The sequence below is a fragment of the Lycium ferocissimum genome, chromosome 6 (genome assembly GCF_029784015.1).
Source record: "Lycium ferocissimum isolate CSIRO_LF1 chromosome 6, AGI_CSIRO_Lferr_CH_V1, whole genome shotgun sequence".
NCBI lineage: Eukaryota > Viridiplantae > Streptophyta > Magnoliopsida > Solanales > Solanaceae > Lycium > Lycium ferocissimum.
In genome coordinates, this window is record NC_081347.1 from 70628064 (window position 1) to 70651271 (window position 23208).

Below are 23208 nucleotides of genomic sequence, written 5' to 3' on the forward strand. Positions count from 1 at the left end.
AGATTAGGTGAGCATGGGGCCAATAATTTTGACACTCACATTGTACGGTATCCGCTTTGGAGTCAACTAATTTGTATTCGTGTTAGAAAGTTCCACTATTAAGTAAACTATTTTTCACTAAAAGTGATTTCATATCCAGAGTTCAAACCTCACATCTCGAGTTAATGATAGAGAAATACTTATCAGTTCATTACAACCTTTGACAGTTTTTGGCAGTCAAATATTACTTTTTCTTTTCCTTCTTTTGAATTTGAGTACATATAGTTAATTGATACACTAAAGCAGGTTCCTCGTAATGAAGCATTTAAAAATTATTTGATTTACAAGCAAATTATACATAAATTATATTTAACTAAGAATAAGTTGATCAATAATATTTACAGTATAGTATTTATTGTCGAATTTTTAATTTGGTGTATAAAAAAATTATATTGATTATAGTATTAGCTACTGTATAATCATATGAGATTAACACAATTGAGCATTAAATAATGAAATGCAAACATGTAATACTAATTCATTTATCTAATGAGAACTATTTTAATAGATAAATTTTGAGGTGGATTTGTCTACTAAACTCTTAAAATTTAGCTATGACAACATTAATAAGAAGATTAGTAGCTTTACAGATAACAAAATTGGCACAATATACTTGATCCAGAAGTCTGACAGACTTTCTCAATATCTTTGGTACAAAGAAACTTATTTGTTCAAATTTGCAAATGATTAGCTATGGAGACCTATCTTTGTGAAAAATGAAAAAATTAATCGAAACTTTAAAGCATCAAACACGGGAAGACTCATTTTGATTAACTAAGCATATCTTTCCAACCAGTTAAATGGATTACAAAAAAAAAAAAAAAAAAAAAGGAAATGCCCATCTAAGAGTATTTTGGCTTTTGCAAAGTACTTCTTCCGTCCCATTTTAGTTGTTATTTTTAGTTTAGAAAATGTGTCTCAGAATAATTATCAATTCAAAATAAAAGTTGTTAATTATTTTCAACTATACTCTTAACACTGAATCGTTATTTTTAATAATATTTTATTCTCAAAAATCATCTAATAAATAAGGTTACTTTTTTTAATGGATGTGAAGAAATAAAACGACAACTAAAATGAAAGAAGGAACTATTTTTGATAACTTGCTTAACCAAACTACTCGCAAAATAGTAAACAAGGAGAATTATATATTTGCTACAAGAACAAAATTAACCATAGTAAAAGGTTTACATAATGATTTAATGATATTTTCTGAAAAATTATTATAACTGACAAAAATAAATATCATGAAATAGGTTAACAACTAAGTATAACTTTTAGTCCACTAAGTTTCAAGTAAAAAAATCAATTAGTATATAGTATATGTATTTTAGGTATATGATTTATAGAATTAATTTCGAAGACATTTTATAGATTTGCTAATAAAAGTTTATGACTGTATTTCTTGGGGAAGAAAATACTTTTATATGTTCGGAGTAATATAAATTTAAAAATCAACTAATACATAGTGGGATTGAATAAGTTGGGACTTAGGAGTACAAAAAGTTGTCAGCCACAAAAGTGGCCCCACTGAGAAAATCCATGCTTTAAAGAGAACACGTAAAGTAGAAAGAAGAGGTGGCTAATAAAATAGGGCAAAAAACATATATGTACATGGTAAGGGTGTATATTTACAAAACGTGATGATATTTTTCAGTTTACAAAATATATCTATAGACTTGTTATAAAATTTATACGAATTAGGTAGATTAAAAAGAAGCAAATAAAACACATTAAATAAAGTAAGAAAAATGTTTTACTTATTGTATCCACTTTTCTCTCTCCGTTCAAAATTTAGAGATATAGTTTCTCGATTTTCTCCAACTTTTGCTTCTTTATTTCATCCACTTTTCCTCCCCATTCAAAATTAAGAGATATTGTTACCTAATTTTTAAATTTTTTTACTCAAAAAGTCCATTATGATCGATAATTTTTATGTACAAAGTTCATACACTAAAAAGCATATATGTATAATATTCGTATGCAATATGTATAACAGTATAGATTCTTATAATTTTTATTTATGAAATATATATAAAAATTATATGAGTGTTTTGATTATTATAAAGTACATATAAATTGTATAAAACCTAATCAAAGTATGTATAAATTTTGAGAAAAATATGTATAATAAACTTTTAATTGATACAAACCAGACTTCATACAAAGTTCATACACCAAAAAATAATTATCTGTTAATTTTTGTATGCAATATGTATAAATATATAAATTCGTTATAATTTTTACGTATGAAATATGTATAAAAGTTATATGTATATTGTGATTATGATAAAGTACATATAAATAGTATAAAATCTGATCAAAGTATGTATAGATTTTGAGAAAGTATATATGTATAATAAGTTTTTACGATTGATACAAATCAAATTCCATCCACATTTCATACACATATCAGTTTTCAACATTTTTAAAACTAATTGATATCGAATTTGTTGGCATTTCATACACATTGTGCCGCATATATCTAAAAAGTGGCATATGGCAAACTCCATACACATTTCATACATATATTAGTTTTCAACATTTTTTAAAATTACAGTTTATATAATTTATATAAATTTTCAAAATACACAATGATCATATATATCTCAAAACGATACAAATTAATTTTTATATACAATTAATACACAAGTTAGTAATCAAAAATACTTTGTAATATTGGTTTGAAAATTTATACTATGAGAGAATATGAACTTTAGGTTTGAAAATGGTGTCTATCAAAGAGGGAGGGAGAGCGAGAGAGAGAGAGAGAGAGAGAGAGAGAGAGAGAGATTTTTAAAAAGAAAAAGAAGTTGAATGGTAATTATCTTTAGAATTAAGTCACATTTAAAATCGACGTTTATTCCTTAAAAAAAGCCTAAAATCGTGGGTATCTCATTAAGCCCAAATCTGTTATACTCTATAATTTTGTTGGTATGTTTTGTAAATAAGGAAAAGTATCCTTATGTTTTGTAATATATAGTTTTAAATAGGTATTATTAAGTCATTTTCCCAACAAAAATAAGCAAAATGACATGAATGCCCTTGGTCGTCCTCAACTTGTCTCTTCTATATAGTAGAAATATTTAGTAAAATCTCATCATATACAGTCCCTCCTATATAATCATATTTCGACCATTTTTTTTTTTTTTTTTTTTACAATCACACTGTTTGATTTTTCATTAATTAATTTTTTTTATACAAAATAATGACAACTTCATTTTTTTTTTTTTTTTGTTCTTTACAAATGTAGAATTATAAGTGCAGTTTTCATAATAGCGTAAAGTATGACTATTGTTGATTTGTTGTTTGATGTTGTACTGCTTTGGTACCATCTAGTTGGTAGTTACATTTTTATTCCTTCAATTTGTAAAGCTTTTAATTACTTTCTGCTAATTGCTAAGTATATTTTTTTTGGAAGAAACAAAAAGGATTACATAAAGATTAAGGATCGAGGTATGAGGACAAAAAGTTAATTACCCATTTTATTATATATGAATCAGCAATTTTTTTATAATATTATACAAGTTGATGTTTTAAAAATAAATTACCGAAAATTAACCGAACCCGTACCGAAACCGAAGAGCAACCGAGATGATTGGTACGGTTTCGAAAAGTTCAAATTTGGTTATATTTGTAATTTAATCAAAAAATTGGTATGGTATAATTTTTGCAATAAAATCGACCGAACCGTATCATTGACACCCCTAATATCGTGTCTTTAGCTTTTACTAGTGACCGTAACATGATGTTCCTTTTCTAAAAATAAAAAAAAATAAAAACAAAAATTAACTGAAGCGTACCGATAGCGAAGAGAAACCGAGACAGTTTCGAAAAGTCTAATTTTGGTTTTAAAAAATCAAATAACCGAAAAATTATTATGGTATAATTTTATAAATTAACCATCCGAACCGTACCATTGACACAAATTAATTGATATACAATTAATACACATTGTGCCGCATATATCTAAAAGTGGCATATGGCATAATTGTTATTTTGCTTATCCACATTTAATACAATGTTTTATGTAATATGTTAGAACTTCTTAATCTGATTATCTCCCCACAGAACGAACTTGATTAACTTAAGACTATGAATTGCTCAATATGGAGAAACTCTGGAGTTGGCGAACTAGCAAATTCACAAACACTTAAATACATTCGTTATAATCAGAGGAAATATATTGATTATAACGAATCTTAAAGAATTAGTTGTGGAAGGTATCAGGAAATCTTACTCTCTAAATATCATCAAATTTGTTGTTTGATGTTGTAGCCCATCTAGTATTCAACACTTTTAATTACGCTAGATCCATAAAGATTAAGGATCGAGGAAATGTTAATTACCCATTTTATTATATATGCAGCAAACCTAAGGAGTCAATTTAATAAATACTTGAGATGGAAAGAAAAATTTACCTCGCAATAAAATGAGAGTCTTGTCATGATGTTCCTTTTCTAAAAATAAAAAATAAAAAACAAAAATTAAGCGTATAATCTAATCGAGATTTTTTTAAGTGAAAATAGTTACCCCTAAATAAGTTACTATATTTATGTTTGATATCAATACATTACAATGAGAGTTTAGAATTTATTAGATATGTCATAAATTTGTTAAATTATGCTACTAAAAATGGTATGTGGTACTCTTTATAAAATAATGGTATTTGGTTCTGTTGTCTGCAGTTTAATGTTTTTCACTCATACTTGCATAACAGAAGAGTTCATTTATCTAACTAGCTTTAGTATATTTTCTGCAACGTGATTCACAAATTTCACAAATCCCTTGTGGATTTAATGTAGACCCTTATTTTTTGGGTTTTCTGATTCTGTACACACAAGCTCAAATATTCGATGCCTTGTTGTTTCTTGTTTTAGACAGACTCTTCTAACTATAAAGGACACCATTTTTACTGCAAAAGTAGAGATGCAATGCATGCCAAAATAATCAATCATTAGAACCTTAAAAGGACCGAAATTTGAGTGACATCAAATAATGTGTGTTTGATATTACATAAATCATTCTGCATGGTAAACATCGTGGACAACTCTCACTTTCGATGAACACACTAAAGAGCATAACTATCTAAATATTTTCGATATAGGGCATACTTTGAGCTTACCAGATGGCACCCTCGACCACTTAAATGCTGTACACATTAAATTCATGATAGTAATTAAGATCAAGATTGCATCAATTGCATAAACAACACCAAATACCACTACAGAGTAGCAAAAACGGAAGACGATGGCACACATCATGTTTTCACAAAAGGCAGTTGACATAGCACATACTTTTTTTTTTGTTGATTAAAAGCTTAAATTTTCATTTCAACCAAAATTTAATCTGTATAATGCCACTAGCTCCATTTGGACTCGAAGCTAGATCTCAAACAAATTTTAACTACACTTTCAATATTGTGATTACAATTTCTGTCATCTAAAACCAATAAACTAATAGGGATATGAATCTGGCTGCTCCAGGTGACTCTTCCATTTGTTGTGCCTTTGACCTTCAATGTGCAGCTAAATAGAGATATCTTTCAGCCGTGCCAAGTTGCTTTGAACCTAGCGAGAAATCACCTTCCATTGCGCTCCGCCCAAATATGATAGGCTGTTGCTACAAAACAGAATCCCAGTATGCTATCTTTAGGCCTGCTATTGCTCATCCTTTATATTAACCACTGTATTTCAGGGTTCCAATCACCTGTTGTTCTAGAGTAACCCAACCAGTTCACCAGAGAGCACCAGACATGTTTGGCGTATGGGCAGGCAAAGAATAGGTGATCAAATTTTTCCTCCAATTGAGTATCACATAGAACACATTCCTGTTGCACTACTATTTCCCATTTTGCAACTCTATCAACAGTAGAGAGTCTCCTATGGAGTGCCATCCATAGTATAAAATGATGTCTTGGTATGGGACCCTTTACCAGAACCAATTTGCTCCAGTCTGCTTTTGGAAATTGTCCCAACATTGAGAGATAACCATTTTTATGCTGAATTCTCCTTTGTATGTCATTTGGTGTAGAGAGTTGTGTGAGGAATCATTACTAGTGAGACACTTCCTTGCATCAATCACCTTCCGGAGTAACCAGCAAGCTTGCTTTGGTGTTTCCATTTGACTCAAATCTTGGGATTTTACATAGAAAGTATGTACCCATAGAACCCACAATTTGTCTTTCTTTTGTTCCACAGGCCAAAGTAATTTGCAGATTGCTGCTCTATTCCAAGTTAACATGTCAATAACATTCAGTCCCCCTGCTATTTTAGGTCTGCATATCTTTTCCCAGGCTACTAATGCTTTTCTTGAGCAGTTGTTACTCCCAGTCCAAAGAAAGGTCCTACAACCAGATGTTACCATCGATATGATCTTCTTTGGTAGTAAAAATATGTGTGCCCAATAGGTTTGCATTTCAAACAACACACTCTTCACTAGTTGTAGTCTACCACTGTAGGATAATAGCTTTGAAGACCGTCACTTGATCCTGGAGATCATCTTTTCAACTAGTGGCAAGCATTAATATATAGATAATTTCCCAGTTTATAAGGGAACTCCTAGGTATTTAAATGGTAGATCACCTAGTGATAGATTCATATCAGCCAAAGATTTGCTCTTTGAAATCCTCATCTACTCCTGCAATATACAGAGAGCTTTTCTATACATCAAAGATAGTACATACTGCTGCTAATAGATATTCAGGATATATACATATATAGATATCCTAAGTTGCGTGGGCTCTTCATTTTTTATTCCGAACCTGTCTCGACATGAGACTTGATGGGTGCGGATACGTTTCGGATTCGGTCAACCAACTTCGAATATTTTGACCGCAGTCCATCGACAAATTTGGGGGGGGGGGGGGGGGGGAATTGAGATTTTAATTTCTCAAAAATAAAAGAAAAAATAGATTTAAGACATGGTAAATGGTATACCTTCAATATTGTAGTACTTTTGTCTCATATTCACTGCTTCATGTTTTCGTCAAACAGAGAGAAACCAAGAATTCAAGGGGTTGTGCTCTATTTTCATATTTTTGAATTTTCTTATCTGAATCCTAACACTCGTATCCATACATGGATCCTCACCCTGAATCCTAATATTTAGGTTTTGCCGAATCTGACCCTCGAATCAGTACCCGTATCGGATATCCGCACCCGAGTCCGAGCAACTTAGTAGATATCCTAAGAAAGTAAAGGGGAAGTTCCATGTATTACCTGAAATTTGAAACATTGGTGGAAATTAAATACAACAGAAATTAAAACGTAGATGCTCAGTTAAAAATAAAACTTCCAACTCAATCTTTCATATGAGGAAAAAAAAAAGGAAAATTTTCAAAAATATACAACCCAACATAAATTATTACGCTACGTAGCCTAATATACAATACTATACAACATTTAGCCTAATATACAATACTATACAACATTATATCTGGGAGAAAGCATTATACCAAAAAAAAAAAAAAAAAACACGATTAAGGTTCAGATGCCAACTAACTCAATTCCCGTTCAAGTTACTCAAATGAATCCATAAAGCAATACATAGTTTAAAGTTACACCTATCAACTTCATAATTTAATCAATTCAAGTGACAAAAAATTAATCACAATGTAGGTTACCTCAACTATGTTTTTCATAGTGACTAGATTAATGTCACCATGATCAATTAGACACCAAAATAGAATTAAATATGGCTGAAAACACTTAATTTACAAGTTGTCATATCAAAATTCAATCTCTTAACTCAATAGTACTTCATACATAATGATACACATAAGATTAAAAGCTAAATTCATAGCTTAGGATTTAATTCTTACCTCAAATAGAGTAATGGAGGTTTCAAAGAAGAACAATTGTTCTTTGGTTCAAAGTTATCAACCCCTTTGATCCCAAAGTATATTTGGAATGCATATATATTGATTGGGTTGAAGAAGAACTTAAAATAGGGGAAATTTCATAAATATACATTTTGCTCACTTACATTGCCAAAAAATAACTCAAAACTCACATTGCAAAGCTTTAACCCAAAACACTTTTATACAGTGTTATATACTTGTATATAAAAGACAGGTACATTATGTATATAGGTTTTGAAGGTGTACAATCTAAAAAATATAATTACACAATATTATACACGAAAATACGCACTTATACACAATTATACAATGTGTAGGTATATACACTAAAAAATATACTTATACAATATTATATACGAAAATATGCACTTATACACAATTATAAAATATTGTATATGTATAGGTATATACACGAAAAATATACTTATACAATATTATACACAAAAATATGCTCTTATACACAATTATACAATATTGCATAAGTAGGTATAAACATAGATCTGGACTGTTTTGAATAAGAATTGCACTATTATACCGGACATATACATTATGTATATAGGTGTATAAAAATGTATAATAGTGTATAAGAGGTTTGTATATTATACACTATTATACAAAAACTAACTCCAACACCACCAACGACAATAGCAGCAACCACCAACCATCATCGGAGTTCTGTTCTCCGGCGAACTCCAATACCACCTCCAGATTTGAGACAGAGAGAGAAATTTCCGATGAAAACCACCAACCACACCGCCACCATAATTGAGAGAGATATAAAGAGAGAGAATTTTCAGGTGGTGCCGACCCGTACACACGCCACCGTATCCGAGAGGGAAAGAGAGAGAAATAAGTAGCCCACCACCACACCACTATCGTATCGGTGTGAACTCTCTCGACCTTTCGGGTGGTGCCAACCGCCGGCATGTTAGATCGGAGATCCGCAATTATGGTCTGCTGAAAGAGAGAGAGAGAGAGAGAGAGAGAGGAGAAGGAGGGAATGGGTCATTTTTTGTAAGATTTGAAAATGAGGGTCAATTTTGCTAGCATTGTTATCCTAATTAACATAGGGTGTAATTATCTCCTTAAAATACTACCCCTCCGTTTACAATTTACCACACTTGTCTTAATTTCTTTTTGTCTATTTTAAAAAGTAATGTTTACATTTAGTAGGCGTTTTTACATGCGATTTCATCTAAATCAGCGTTTGGACATGCGATTTCATCTCTCATTAGATGAAATCCCAAATTATCCAAAAAGGCATGATTTGGGATTCCAAATCATGATTTCAATTTTTTTAGATGTAAAAATTGACCCCCATAAGTTTATATTTTGTAAAAATAGATCCATAAGTTGGTAGATATATTTACCCATCATATTTACCAACCATTTAGATCAAATATTAAAAGATCTATAACTTGGTAGTATATGTATAATAAATTTACTCTTACCAACCATGTGAGAGAGATTATATTAAAGAGTAGTTACACTACAACTCATGTTCAATTTTTCATTTTATTGAACTAAAGTTTGATCAATTGATGTTGTGTTCTTTAGAAAGGACTTCTAGTAGAGTATTAATTTTGTTATGAACTATGACTTGCTCATTTGGTAAGATTGTATAAGAATTAGGAAAGTTTTGATGGTTTTCACAACTTGTGAGGTTTTTATGTCTATAAGAAAAAATACAACTTAAGAAATCCAAATTGCATGTTCAAATAAAACTTCAACTTCAAATCATCATAATTTCATCTCATGATTTCAAATCATGTCTAAACGGCTCCTTAGAGCTCATATGGACATGATTTGAAGTTGAAATTTTAATTGGACATGCAATTTGGATGTCTTAAGTTAGTATTTTTTTTCTCTCAAAAGCATGAAAACCCAACAATTTGTGAAAATTATTAAAAATTTTCCCAACTTCTACACAATCTTAACCAATTAGCAAACTATAATTCATAAATAAAGTGTCGGAGGCGCATCATTAATAAATCGCATATCTTCATGTTACTTTTGTAAATAAATAAATGCTTGTAATTACATGCTATTACAAACATTAAAATTAAAATATACATAATTTTACACAGATCAACTGGTTCAAACTTATAGGGATAATGCACTATTACCCCCAGAACTTTGATCACAGTTGCTACGACACACCTTACCTTTTCAGAGGTCCTATTACCCCCTAAACTTTTTTAAAACAAAATCATTACCACCCTAAAACTGGATATCTCTTATGGGAGAGTGATATACCCTCTCCTTGCCACATGGATATGTTTTTTTAATTCTTATCGCTTAAGTGGAATTTTTTTTTAAAAATTGAAAAACTAAATTTTCTTTTTTTAAAAATGAAAATAGATATTTAAAAAAATCTGAAAATTTGATAATCTGAAAACATGGATTTTTTTTTTTTAAATATGGAAAAAATGGATTTTTTTAAATATGGAAAACTGGAATATTTTTTTTGTTTTGAAAAAAAGTCTCTACAAAAACTAGATTTTCATGATTTCATTTTTTAGGACACTTTTATTTCAAATAAAATCTTTATTTTTTAAAAAGAATTTGGAAAAAAGTGTTTTTTTCTTGTCAAAATGTGAAAAAACTGATTTTTTATAAAAATTTGGAAAAACTAATTATTTTTTTAAAATGTGGAAAACCCATTTTTTAAAACTAAATCTGGAAAACTAGATTTTTTTTCATATATAGAAAAAAATAATCAGTTTTCCACATTTAAAAAAAATCAGTTTAGAAAATTTTTTTTAGCTTTAATTATAATTAATTAGGTGTAACTAAATGTGAAGTACCCAATTAAAAAATGACACGTGTCAGATTTATGCTTCACTCTCCCAAAGAGAGTGAAATACACTCTCCTTGCTACTATTGACACCCAATTTTGTCCCGCCTTCCCTAAATATTTATAGTAATTTTGGCAATTTGAGAAATGATTATTTATACTTTATTATAATTATTGATCCGTTACTAATACTGCATTTTATTGTCTTGTTATAGTCATTACCGTTATTATCTCGCTATTTTATTACCGTTACTAGTACTACTATTATCACTACTATTATTATTATTATTATCATTATTATCATTATTATTATTATTGCTATTATTATTACTACTAGTATTATTATTATTCGCATTTTTTATCATTTCAACATTTTTTTTAACATCTTATGCACACGCATCGCATTGTTTTCGCAAAATTAAATAACAGCATTTATTTACTATTGACTTTTAAAATATTATTACATGGCTTACGAGGCAATATAATTTTATTTTTATCTGAGCACTAATAAATACATACTTTTGTGTTTTCGCACACGGAGGTCATTTATGCAAATTTAGAAACCCAAAATAGCACAAGAAGAATATATTTTAGCCCATCCACCCCAGTCAACTCATAATTATTTTCGGACCAGGCCAGCAATGCCCAGCCCATATTTTCAATTCATTAGCCCATTTTAAATTGACCAATCCAGCCCATTACCCGTCCGACCCGTCCCGGCCCATTTCATTCCCTAAAATGAAAATGGGTAGGGTTCTTTCTTTTTTCTTGACCCGCCGCACACCTTCCCCGCCCTCTCTCTTCTCCCTTCTCTTTCGTCTTCTCTCTCTCTCTCTCGTCTTTATTTCAAACGCCAAGAATGGCAAAGGCTCAGACGCCTTTCACCCTCCCCAGGCCTTGCATGGCCATTTCGGGGAAGGCCATTAATATTTTGTACCTTCGGTCCGTAGTTTTGTCTATGCTGGTTTGTCTGGTTTAATCGATGATGTTAGCTGTAGATTGAAGTTTGGGATTCGATAGTGGAGAATAATGTGGAAATTTAGTGGTTCCTATGTGTTTGTTTGGCCGTGAATTTACAGATTTGCCAATGTGTGTTGAAACCCCCCCCCCCTCTTTAATGCTCAAATGTTGATCGGTATAATGAGTCGCTTAGTTTCGATAACGTAGTGTGCTGATGCCAGTACATATTAACATGTTTTCCATCCCTTTCAAATGTCATAAGAATGTAATCTGATTTAGTTCATGTCCGCGAACGAGAATAACGAACTTGGGTCTAGTTATCTATTGTTTAGTCTTTCATCTTGGTCATACGGTCCCACATCTTTGCTTTCTTGTCCGCAGTAAAACATCCCTGTATTAATATAGGTTATTTGGTTTCAGCTAGATCTTATCTTGACGTTCTTGTATTAGTCATTTCAAAAACAAAAAAAAAAAAAATTCTAATGTGAAGTTGGTTTCCTGTCCTATCCGAGCATTAATGAGTTTTTATTTAACTATCAAAATGTCCAAGTATAACAGCCCCTGAGTATCTGTGTGTGCGCTTCTAATATTGTCATTAGTACCCTTAAGACATGGTCTAATCATTTGCTTCATCCCAAAAACTTTAAAGCATTCTCCTCTTGGCTAATTTGTGTAAAATAAGAAACATACCTTTGTATGATCAATGATACCCTATGTCACGTTCCTGTAGTGTTTGTGGATGATATTATGCAGTTTATAATTCTTTCTCTCTTTAATTCATCTTTCTTTAGTTCTGTTTCTGTGCGCTTAATATGTATAGTTCAGTTTCCTGTTTTAATACCAGCATTTTTAATTGTGGTTTATTTGTTTAGTTCAGCATGAATTAACCTTGTTCCATAGTTGTCCTAGCTGAATCTTGGCCTTTTTCCGCGAAGCACGAATAGCTTATGGATTTTCTTAATACTCCATATATGTTTAAAAAAAAAGAAATGAGTTTAGTTTGAGTGGATAAACTTATTCTAAAGATTATGGGTTATTATCATGTTAGATGTAGTGTGGCTGTCCTGTTTCTTTGTTTGGCTTAGCAGTTTCCATGCTTAGGCTGGTATTAACTTCCTATCTCTTTGTTTAGTTTGGTCCTTGTCATGTATAGCACAATGCTTGCTTCCTAGCTGCTTGTTCAGATTCCTCTTGATTAAGTTTGGATCCTGTTACTCGATTAGTAGAGTTCTGTGTGCCTAATACCATGTCTAAATTGTTTGATTTCATTTTAGCTTAATTCAGCTTATCCTACACCATGTTTAGCTTCTTGGTTTGTATAGCTGATTACCATGCTAGTTTAGTGTCTTGTTTTTGTGCACTCTCTGTGATCGTGTATATATAAGCTATTTGGTGCTAGCAAGCTATGCCTCTATATCCAGTAGTTGTTTACCTTATTCCAACTTTCTTCATGACCTTTGTGTAGATGAATGTGTTGATTACTGCCATGTTATTTGTCTGAATATCTTAAATCTGGATGATTGTTTGCTTACCACTCTTTACAGTATACTTACATGGTTTAAATGTGTATATGCATATGTTCTTGGATATATTTAAAAGAAAACACACTAAGGAAATTTAGTGGGTCATTATGGATCAAGCTTGAACCCTCCCCGGTGTTAGCCATGCCTGGGATTCATGAAATCCCTTGGAACTTGTGCAACATCGGGAAGACGGGGGCGAAAGCTTTCCAATATTAACCTCCTATATATCTTTATGAATGTGTATACACAAAATATACTCAAATATACATAGTATCTACATAACCCGTTGATCTGTTTTGAATTTATTCTATATATGTTTGGCCTTATTTACGGATTGCACGCTAATCTTTTTCTTTCGTTTTTATGCATGGTCACCACATACGGGTCCGAGGGACTCGTCTCCCTTCCGCGTTCAGTGTTGGGCCAAGGCCCAACGATACCGCACTCCCCTTGTCCAGTTCGATCCACAGCAAGAGTAAATTTCTGGGCTGAGGCCCATGTCGTATAATAATAGCAGCCCAACCTGCAGCAGCAATATAAATTCACTGGGCCTAAGCCCAATAGCGTGAACAGTTCCAGCAGATGGGGCCTTAAATAGGCCTGATCCATTTATTTTTTTCTCTCTCTCTTCCTTATTTTATTGTTGTGTATTTTTATGACTAACATTTTATGTTGTTTTATTTTAACTTAGATGAACTATAAGGGGATTAGTATAGGATTTAGTTATAGTGACGAGTAGTTAATCTAAGGAAAATTAACGATTAATTCCAAAAGTTTCATCCATTTTATTTTATAGTATTTGTCTATATTAGAATAATTGATTTTCAAAAAAAACACGACCACATATTTCGAGCTAAGGAATCATGATTTGCTATTACTATCTTAGAATTCCAAAATGTCACTAATATGTAAATAGTAACTTAAGTATTTTATAAACTTTGTTTTCAAAATTCATCTGATCATATATATTCTTTTTTTTTTTAGCCGAATATAGCTAAACAAAGTTAGTAAAAGAGAAAGAAAGATCACGACCTTTCTATTACGTTTAAGAAAATAAGCCTAGGTAATTTTTACATCGCCATATTGACATAATATAAATTTTACCCAAAGTTCGCATTTATTAGAAAGCTATTATTCATAGGCATATTATTATTATTTCTGCGAGTTTTTCAATAGCATTATTATATTTTCATTAAAGGCTTTAACCACATTTTCAGGATTCACTTAGCCTTTAAAATCTTCTCTTGTGCAAGTCATTATATTTTCTACAAATTCTATGTTTAATGACATTATATGTTTTCTTTCAAAACCTTAACATATTTATGAATCTTGTTTCAAAATAGCATTTAAAGCCTTCTTACATGCAAATTATTATATTTTGCAAGTCTCACTTTTAAATAATATTATTGTTTAAAGTTTAGCAATATTTATAGTTTATTTTAGATAGCATTTGAAGTCTTTTTTATGCAAATCATCCTACAAGCCTTGATTAAAAAATAGCATTTTTATTTAAAGCCGTAGTACACTTTTGAGTCTTATTTTAAATAGCGTTATTATATTTTCCTTTAAAACTTTAGTAATATTGTAAGTCATTTTTTTAAAAATTTAATCACTACTTTTAACCTTAATTAATTAACCTAAGTTTGACCTATATATATATATATATATAACCCCTATAGGATAACTAGAACCCTTACCTAGAATCACACCGATTAAAATGTATTAACGAGGTATAGTTAGATTTTACCTTAGTTAATAAAATAGGTGTCTAATTCACCCTTAAATTAATTGGTGGCGACCCTTAAAATAAGCAAAATTAGAATCTCCAATATGTTGTACCTAGTTTAACCCGTTTAAATGGGGTATAACAATATGTCAAGAAGCATGGTAATTATTCCTTTTTAAAAAGTTTTTTTTTTGGGGGGAGGGAGGGAGGGGGTGGGGAATATGACAAAAAGGTGTCTTTTGTCAGAATTTTTGCGATAGTTGAATATATATATATATATATATATTATTAAGTAAAAAAGAAAGTGAAGTGTTTATATTAAAAGGAAAGACATTTTATTAGATATTCATTTGACCCAAAAAAGGATCCCCAAAATCAATCAACGTGTGTGCTCCATTTATGAAATGAATCTAACAAGTAATATTACTATTTTTCTTTCGTCAAAATTGGTACGATATATTGTTTGCAGTTAATTTCAGCTAGTCAAATATTAGTATCAAAAGATATATATTGATATTATATATATATATATATATATATATATATATATATATATATATATATATATATATATATATATATATATATATATATAAAGAATTGAAAGAACATAATAGTCTTAACCTTGAATATTTAAAAAAATATATAATCATTCTCATATTGATGATTACAGACTTATTTTTCGAATTGAAAATGTTTCGGAAATAGTACAAATAGATGATAGTACTTTAATCAATATACTCAATCAAATAAAAAGACTTAGTTCTTTTGTCAAGTGCATATATATTGCTTACAGAATAATGTTAACAATCCTGCAACAATCGTCTGGAAAAAAAATAAGTTTCAAAATTAAAAATGACAAAATCTTACTTGAGATTAGCAATACTCAAGAGAGGTTGAATGGATTAGCTATATAATAAATTAAAAAAGAGTTATTACAAAAAAATCAATTTTAAAACAATTAATTATCAGTGACATGGACATAAGAATGAGATTTTGAATAAAGCCTCAGGTCCCATGATCAATAAATTAAGTTGAATATTATATCTACACATATAAAAAATATATAACAAAATTCTAGCACCAATCTAATATACTTTAATGATATTTGAACTTTTGCATCTAAGAAACTAAAAAGAAATAGATTTCAAATAAAAAATATATATGAAAGCTTTTAATTATTGAGAAAATAATAAGTTCTCTCATTGAAGTTTAGCTTTAGGCCACCAATAATATTGAGTCGTGCCTGATTTTTATGATGTAATTTCTTGCATAAGAGTTTCCAACTTTCTTCTCGGCTCAGAAAACGAAGTTTATGGACAAAATCATAGTTATCTATGATGGAACACATATACAAAAATTGGGATAATATCCATCTTCATGTAATATAGACAACACAATCACAAGTGTTAATCAAACATAAAATTAGAAGAATACCTCTTGAAGCATGAACGCAACCGCGAATAAATCTTCACGTTTACGCGGTCTCCTATTACGTGACTCAAGAAATCACCGGACTTTAACATTTGTTTGGACAAGTATTTCTAGATCTCTGTATCATTTTGTCAAACATTTAAAGAGTTCCATTATTGCAACCTTGGATAGATTTAACGATATTCTGAATTCATTTTTTCTCTATTTTGGGACCACCGTTAGTAAGAATAGTATATTTTGGCCATTTGGATAGTTGGAGGGAAATTTTTAAGCCAAAGCATAACGGCGAGTACATTTTTGAACAAAAAACGTAACGAAGGTAAATTTAATCTATTTCCAATAGTTGAGGGGTATTTTTGGCCTTTTCCTCTTAGAATTATAAAAATTATAGTAGTCGGTTCATTTGGAATTTCCCTACTCTTATAACCCCTATATATACACATATTCAACTCTTCAAAAATGCCCTACATTCTTTCACTTCCCATTTTTTCCTTGAGAATCAAAAATGTCTTCCCTTTATTTCTGCTACAAATGCAATCACACCGTTACAATCACCCCTTCTCCAACCGGCGATAGAATTAGAAAACCCTAACTCCAACCCGAACTCGATAGGAGTTTGCTAACAATATGAGTATTCTTTGTTCAAATGGTATAGTAGAGGTTAAATATAAATTATTTTCGAAAGTAAGGTCGTTGAATTAAAAAAACAAAAAGATTCATGTGTGAGAAAAATTAAATATATCCCTAAATTTTGCCTCAAGGGTAAAAAAAAATATAATCCTTAACTTTGCAAAAATATCAAATAGCCATATGTGGCTTTTATTCTAATAAAAAATAAATAAATTTAAATCTAAATTTTAAACGCTCTAAACCACTCTTATGTATATATTTACATAAAAAATATGAAAATACCTTATATATATTGTGTAATTTTTATCAAGATCTTCAAACCTAGATCCGCCTCTGCAGTCGAAAAAAATATATCTGAGCCACTTGCATAACAATAGGGTTATAAACGAGCCACCTTTTGATATATTTGCTCTTAATCGTATAGTTTAGGGTATATTTTTTGAACCTTTTAGACTTCTAAAAATTATAGTCGGTTTATTTGCAACTTTCCTACTCTTATAAACCCCACCACCCCACTCCCCGCCCACGCCACTCTCTATATATATTCAACTCCTCAAAAAGCCCTACATTCTTTCACTTTTCATTTTTTTCTTCTAGAAAAAAAAAAATGTCCTCTCTTTATTTCTGCTACAAATGCAATCACACCGTCACCATTACCGGCGATCTAATTTGCCCTACTTGTAACAGTGATTTCGTTGAACATCTCGAAAACCCTAACCCTAATCCCCAACCCGAACCCGACCCGATTTTCTCCTTACTAAGTAGCTTCCTCATGTCAACCCAAAACCCTAACCCTAGACAACATCCAAGCCCATTCACTTTCGGGTCGGGTGATTTTAACCCGTTTGAGTTTCTTCAAACCCATTTAGCTAATCGTAGAGCTAGTGGTGTTAACTTTGAATTTGTAATTGAAGGGGCTAATATGGGTAATTTGGGTAACGTGGCTAATTTTGGGGATTATTTTGTTGGGCCTGGATTTGAGGAATTGATTCAACATTTAGCGGAAAATGACCCGAATCGATACGGGACACCACCGGCGTCGAAACGGGCTGTGGAAGGGCTACCGAACGTAAAAGTTGATGAGGAATTGTTACGTAGCGAATTGGCGCAATGTGCTGTTTGTAAGGATGATTTTGAGTTAGGTTTAGATGTTAAACAGATGCCTTGTAAACATGTTTATCATGAGGATTGTATTTTACCGTGGCTCGAGTTGCATAATTCGTGTCCTGTTTGTCGGTATGAGTTGCCTACCGATGATCCGGATTATGAGAATAGGGAAAGACGTGATGATGGGGGCGGCTCGAGTGGAGGAAGGTCTACTACGATATCGTTGCCGTGGCCTTTGGGGAGTTTTGGATCATCGTCGTCCTCTAGCCAAGGAGGATCATCAAATTAGGTAGATATATACAAGCTTTTATGTTCTTGATTATGTGATTGTTTAGTTTGTTTGCTTCGAATTTATATACTTGACTTGCTGATTAAAACAGAAATTAATAGTACAATGTTTGGTAGGGTATATAAGAATAGTACTGAATAGGGTGTATATTTACTGAATAGGGTGTATTTTTAGTGCCGGGGTTAATATTTAGTTGCCAACCGATGATCTTGATTACGAGAATAGGGAAAGACGCAACGATGGTGATTCGAGTGGAGGTGGTGGGGCCAGTGGGGGAAGGTTTACTACGATATCTTTGCTGTGGCCTTTGGGGAGTTTTGGATCGTCGTCGTCTAGCCAAGGAGGATCATCAAACTAGGTAGATATATACAGGCTTTTATGTTCTTGATTATGTGATTGTTTAGTTTGTTTGAGTGGAGTTTATATACTTGACTTGCTGATCAAAACAGAAATTAGAAGAGTACAATGTTCTGTAGGGTGTATAATAATAGTACTGTATAGGGTGTAATAGTAATGCTGGCATTATTTTTTATCGGCTGATCAAAACAGATATTAATAAAGTTGACTTTAGGAGTTTATATTACCTAAAGTGCTGGTATAAGGAACTCTAGAGTAGGAAATAGTAAAATTTCTATGCTCTGTGTTTACATTGTATAGCCTGATCACGAGAATCGGGAAAGGGATAATGATGGGGATTCGAGTGGTTGTGGTTCGGAAAGAGGGGGAGGAATTAATAGTACAATGTTTGGTAGGGTGTAAAAGAATAGTACTGAATAGGGTGTCTTAGTAATGTTGGGATTAGTTATGCTGACATTATTTTTTATTGACTGGTTGGTTTGATATATTAAATAACATGCATTGCAAAATTTCTAAATAGTAGTACTGAATAGGTGTATTAGAATAGGAAATATTACTGGTATTGTTAATGCCATGGTTTACTATGTATAAGAATAGTAAGGCTTACTACAATATCATTGCCGTGGCCTTTGGGGAATTTTGGATCATCATCATCTAGCAAAGGGGAGAGGGAGTCGAATTAGGTAGATATATACAAATTGCGATCTTCTTGAATATGTCATTGTTCAGTTCTTTTGATTCATATTTATACACTTGACTTACTGATCAGAAACAGAAATTTTCAGAGTGACTTTAAGTTATATGCCCAACGTGCTCGTGTAAAGAACTCTAGAATAGGAAATAGCTAAGTCCATTTCAATGTTCTGTTTTTACAGTATATAGCCTGTCAATACGTGAATCCAGGAGGCATTTTCTATGAAAATGACCTAGAAGACTGAATTCATATTTAAGGTTCATTGGAAATGTGTTTAATTAGTGGTTCATATTTTCTATGACTCCCATATATGCCTATATGCGCTGTATAAACCAACTAATAAAGTTATCAACGTATGTGGATATGCCAATTGTCAAGTGAGCGTAGCTACTAGAATTTACTGAGACAAGCTATCTCCCTCTATATGTGGGATTTTGAACTGCATGTTTAGTTGTGGAATGTCTTTGCAGATATATATTCAGTGGCAGGACTATTAATTAATTTGGCCATCTACGTTGGTATCTGTACATCTAAAAATGTATTTACAGCATTATAGACGTTCTATTCCTAAGAAATTATTTGCATTTGTCCTTATATGCATGTACAAATACCGCTATAATAACGCCCATTATGCCATTTCTTGAATGAAGGGATGGTGACCAAATCTTTTAAATTTGTTAAAATGTCGGTACGAGGAAGTTATCTCGGAAATTTTATGCCGTCCGCAGAACATTTGAGGTTCCCAGTATTTCCTAGGTTATTGATGGGTAGAGTTATTACATCTTGTTGGTCTTCCATTTTGTACATCTGCTAGTATTTGGTATATGATATTTTTTAATGATATTTCACCATTTAACCCAAAATTTTGAATTAGCTCAGGCGGTTCAAATAGGCCGGCTGGACTAAATTTAGGCGGGGTAAATCGGGTCAATTTGATAAACATGTTTGGTCATAACCCGCTAAAAATATTCTTGGATCAAAATAGGTGGGTCAAACTGGCTAAACAACAGGTTATAATCCAACCTTTCCAGCTCAAAATTATTGTTATTTGTTCTCTTATAGTTTGTTTAATTATCAAATCAAATTAATTTAAACTGTTTTCTTTTATTTATCATGACTATATTTGACCAATCAAACACAATTTTTCCCTTATGTTTTGATAACTTATTGTCGGGTCAATTTGGCTATGGCCGCTGCTCAAATTCCCAATCTTTTGGATGAGCTAACTTTGATTATGTCAAGTTGATCCCCTCCCCCAAATGAATATGTACCCAACCCAACCCGCATTATATTTTGATAGGCTTATTTTTATGGGTTTATTATGACACTTCAAGATGTGTTTATTGTTATGGTATCTCTAAGGGTGTGGTTCAAAGAAATAGATTGAGACATTGAGTACATCTAGAGTATACAAGAGGGGCCAAACTGAAAACACAAACAAGCTCATTCCTAGTAGGCTCTTGTTTACAGAACTTCTCTAGGTAACGGGAGTAGACAGACCAGTCAGTTCGATGTTTTGTACAAATCTCAGTTGAAAGCTAGTTTTCCAATAGTCCTTCAATTCAGAGACTCAAATACTTTATCATATCTGGGTCTCCCTTTCAATTTTAAGGACTTCATGAATTATGGTACTCCATTATTCGACGTATATTGAAATAGCTGATGATCCCTTCAGTTCTGGATGCTTTGGATAAGAACTTGAAATTGTACCATTAGATTGTAGATAGTCTAAAAGTATTATGTCTTGGAAAAAGTAGTCCCACTTCTTGCTAGATTGCATAGAGTCCTCAGGGTGAATTAAGACATACTTTTGCCTTTTGCACCTTCTTGATTTACGTATAACTGCACCAACATAGTGCTATAAAGCACCAATGTAATATTTTCTCTGGTAAAGAGAAATGTTACGATTTCTTGATTTTTGTCTTGTAATTAGGTAATATTTCATGCTCTTTATTGGAACTTCTATTTGAGGTCCTACATTGTGTTGATCATCTCTTTAATTGTCAAGTCTGTCATACATTCGACACTGATATCCAGAGATCTTGAAAATTTGTATTTTGATTTTGTATATCCAAATATGCTGTACCACTTTGAAATGATTTCTCTGTTTTAATACTGTACAGGTTAAAGGTTACTTGGCATCCTTGCTTGCAGCTTGTATCATGCACGACAAAGTTGGAGAGTAGTTGGGTAGATAATGAAAAAGAATGCTAGAAAGGTAAAGGGTTATCTTAACGTAGATACAGGGTTTACACAAACCTCAGATATTAATACAAGATTTTTGTCGGAACGTTTTGCTTCAGAGACGTCTGAAGTTCCCGTTTATGCTCCATCATCGTGAATACTGCGGATTCTTTTGATCTTTGTGCAGTTGACCTGACATTATTGTTTTGATTGATCTTTTTGCTGCTGGTTGTTGAATTTCTTTACCATATATTTTTCTCTCATCAAAGGCCTATTGATGTTAGTGATGGAGTAGGCTTCTGTTATGTTGTGTGGCAATGACATTCAAAATGCATGGGGCTTAGTATCATTTACGCTATGCGCCTGAACTCCAAGTCTTGTCTGCTTATGCAAATTTAAGACAAATCCCTTCGCTATCAATTACTTTCCTGCTGGTAAACTATTTTCGAATACTTCTGTAACTCCACCCCTAAAGTGTGGCTGGAAGCGTAGACATAAGAGAGAAAAAGTAAGAGCACATCTTTATCTATCTTGCTCAAGCATTGCAATTGGGACCCAAAGTCTCCGTCAGAAGTGTTTCACAGTGTAGCTAGCTATCTGGAAATAGCATCTCTTAGTCAGACAAATAGATGGTAATGATAGAAGTGTACAACATTGGTATAAGCATATTTGCAAAAGAAAAGCCTTTCCCCCAGCCTCTACATTGAGAGGGCTACGTTGGATTCACTCTTGCTGCATAAATTGCAGTACATGAACGATCTTGCAATCCCTGTGTGCTGGCTGTGTGCTAGGGCCAGCACTCGTGAGAATTCTGCTCTTGTTTTGGCTTGTTCTATAAAACTTTCATTGTCATAAACGCTTGAAGCAGACTCATGGCTCACGCCTATATCTAAGGGGAGTAGATATTGTTCAGGTAGCTGCGCGTCTCTTGGTTCTCACTCTCTCGTGTAACTGGTCCTTTCCTTTTGTGCTATTCCTACCTGTCTACTAATGTATCTGATACTAGTATAACAAACAAGAAAACGCACATGGATTTCGAGTATAGGAACAATCGTTAGGCATTGAAGCTTGAGTGGGCATGAAAAAGGAAAGGCCGAACACTTCAGGATTAAGCAACAAAATGTGAAGATTAGGTGGTTTGAACACCCAATTTTGAAAGAAAGGTCAAAGGTTTTGGACTAGCTTTCGTGTGCCCCTTTCGTCGAGCAATGCTTTCTTTGCATGGAAAGAAGTGGACATTCTCGATGTATATATAAGATAAATCCTTATACACAAGAGTTGGGGAGATTCATTCAACTGTTAGCAACGACTACTTATATTTCATGAGTCAGGCTAAAAAGCCTGTTGCTCTAACGTTTTAGCCAAAAAAAGGGAAAAAAAAAAAAAAAAAAAAGGCAATTTGCCCGATTGTTCTTGTTCTGTGGTGGTCTTTATTTTTTTTTTCCCTCAAATTCATGATTTTAATTTTTTTCGCTAAAACTCTTGGGTTTCGAGTTCGAACTCGTGTTCCGGTCAAAAGTTAAGAAAAATTCGCAAGGTAGAGTTTCGTAGCAAAGTGAGGCATTTGTTTGCGTGGATTGCCCTTCATTAGGGGTGGTCTTTAATAT

The 23208-nt window shown here is 32.1% G+C and overlaps 1 protein-coding gene and 1 long non-coding RNA gene across 5 annotated transcripts; one reads left to right on the top strand and one right to left on the bottom strand.

The window, feature by feature from the left end:
* Positions 1-6032: 6032 nt before the first annotated feature.
* Positions 6033-8728, bottom strand: LOC132060274 (uncharacterized). Of its 3 annotated transcripts, XR_009415908.1 has the most exons (3): positions 8563-8728; positions 6978-7259; positions 6033-6678 (listed from the first exon to the last, which is right to left on the bottom strand). It is a non-coding gene; the product is annotated as an uncharacterized LOC132060274 (long non-coding RNA). The 3 variants fall into 3 exon arrangements; XR_009415909.1 differs by having other exon boundaries at positions 6033-7259; XR_009415910.1 differs by having other exon boundaries at positions 6033-7259; positions 7862-8728.
* An 8807-nt stretch (positions 8729-17535) lies between these two features.
* On the top strand, positions 17536-21851 carry LOC132060275 (E3 ubiquitin-protein ligase RING1-like). Of its 2 annotated transcripts, XM_059453229.1 has the most exons (3): positions 17536-18284; positions 18637-18724; positions 21541-21851. In XM_059453229.1, the coding sequence occupies exons 1-2, from the start codon at positions 17578-17580 to the stop codon at positions 18722-18724; spliced, it is 795 nt and encodes a 264-aa protein (XP_059309212.1). In that variant the 5' UTR covers positions 17536-17577; the 3' UTR covers positions 21541-21851. The 2 variants fall into 2 exon arrangements, with proteins under 2 accessions (XP_059309212.1, XP_059309213.1); XM_059453230.1 differs by lacking the exon at positions 18637-18724 and having other exon boundaries at positions 17536-18366.
* The last annotated feature ends 1357 nt before the right edge of the window (positions 21852-23208 follow it).

Coding starts and splice junctions, on each gene's coding strand:
- LOC132060275 (XM_059453229.1), top strand. CDS start 17,578: ATGTCCTCTCTTTATTTCTGCTACAAATGCAATCACACCGTCACCATT. Junction 18,285..18,636: donor GGCGGCTCGAGTGGAGGAAG/GTCTACTACGAT, acceptor TGGTGGGGCCAG/TGGGGGAAGGTTTACTACGA.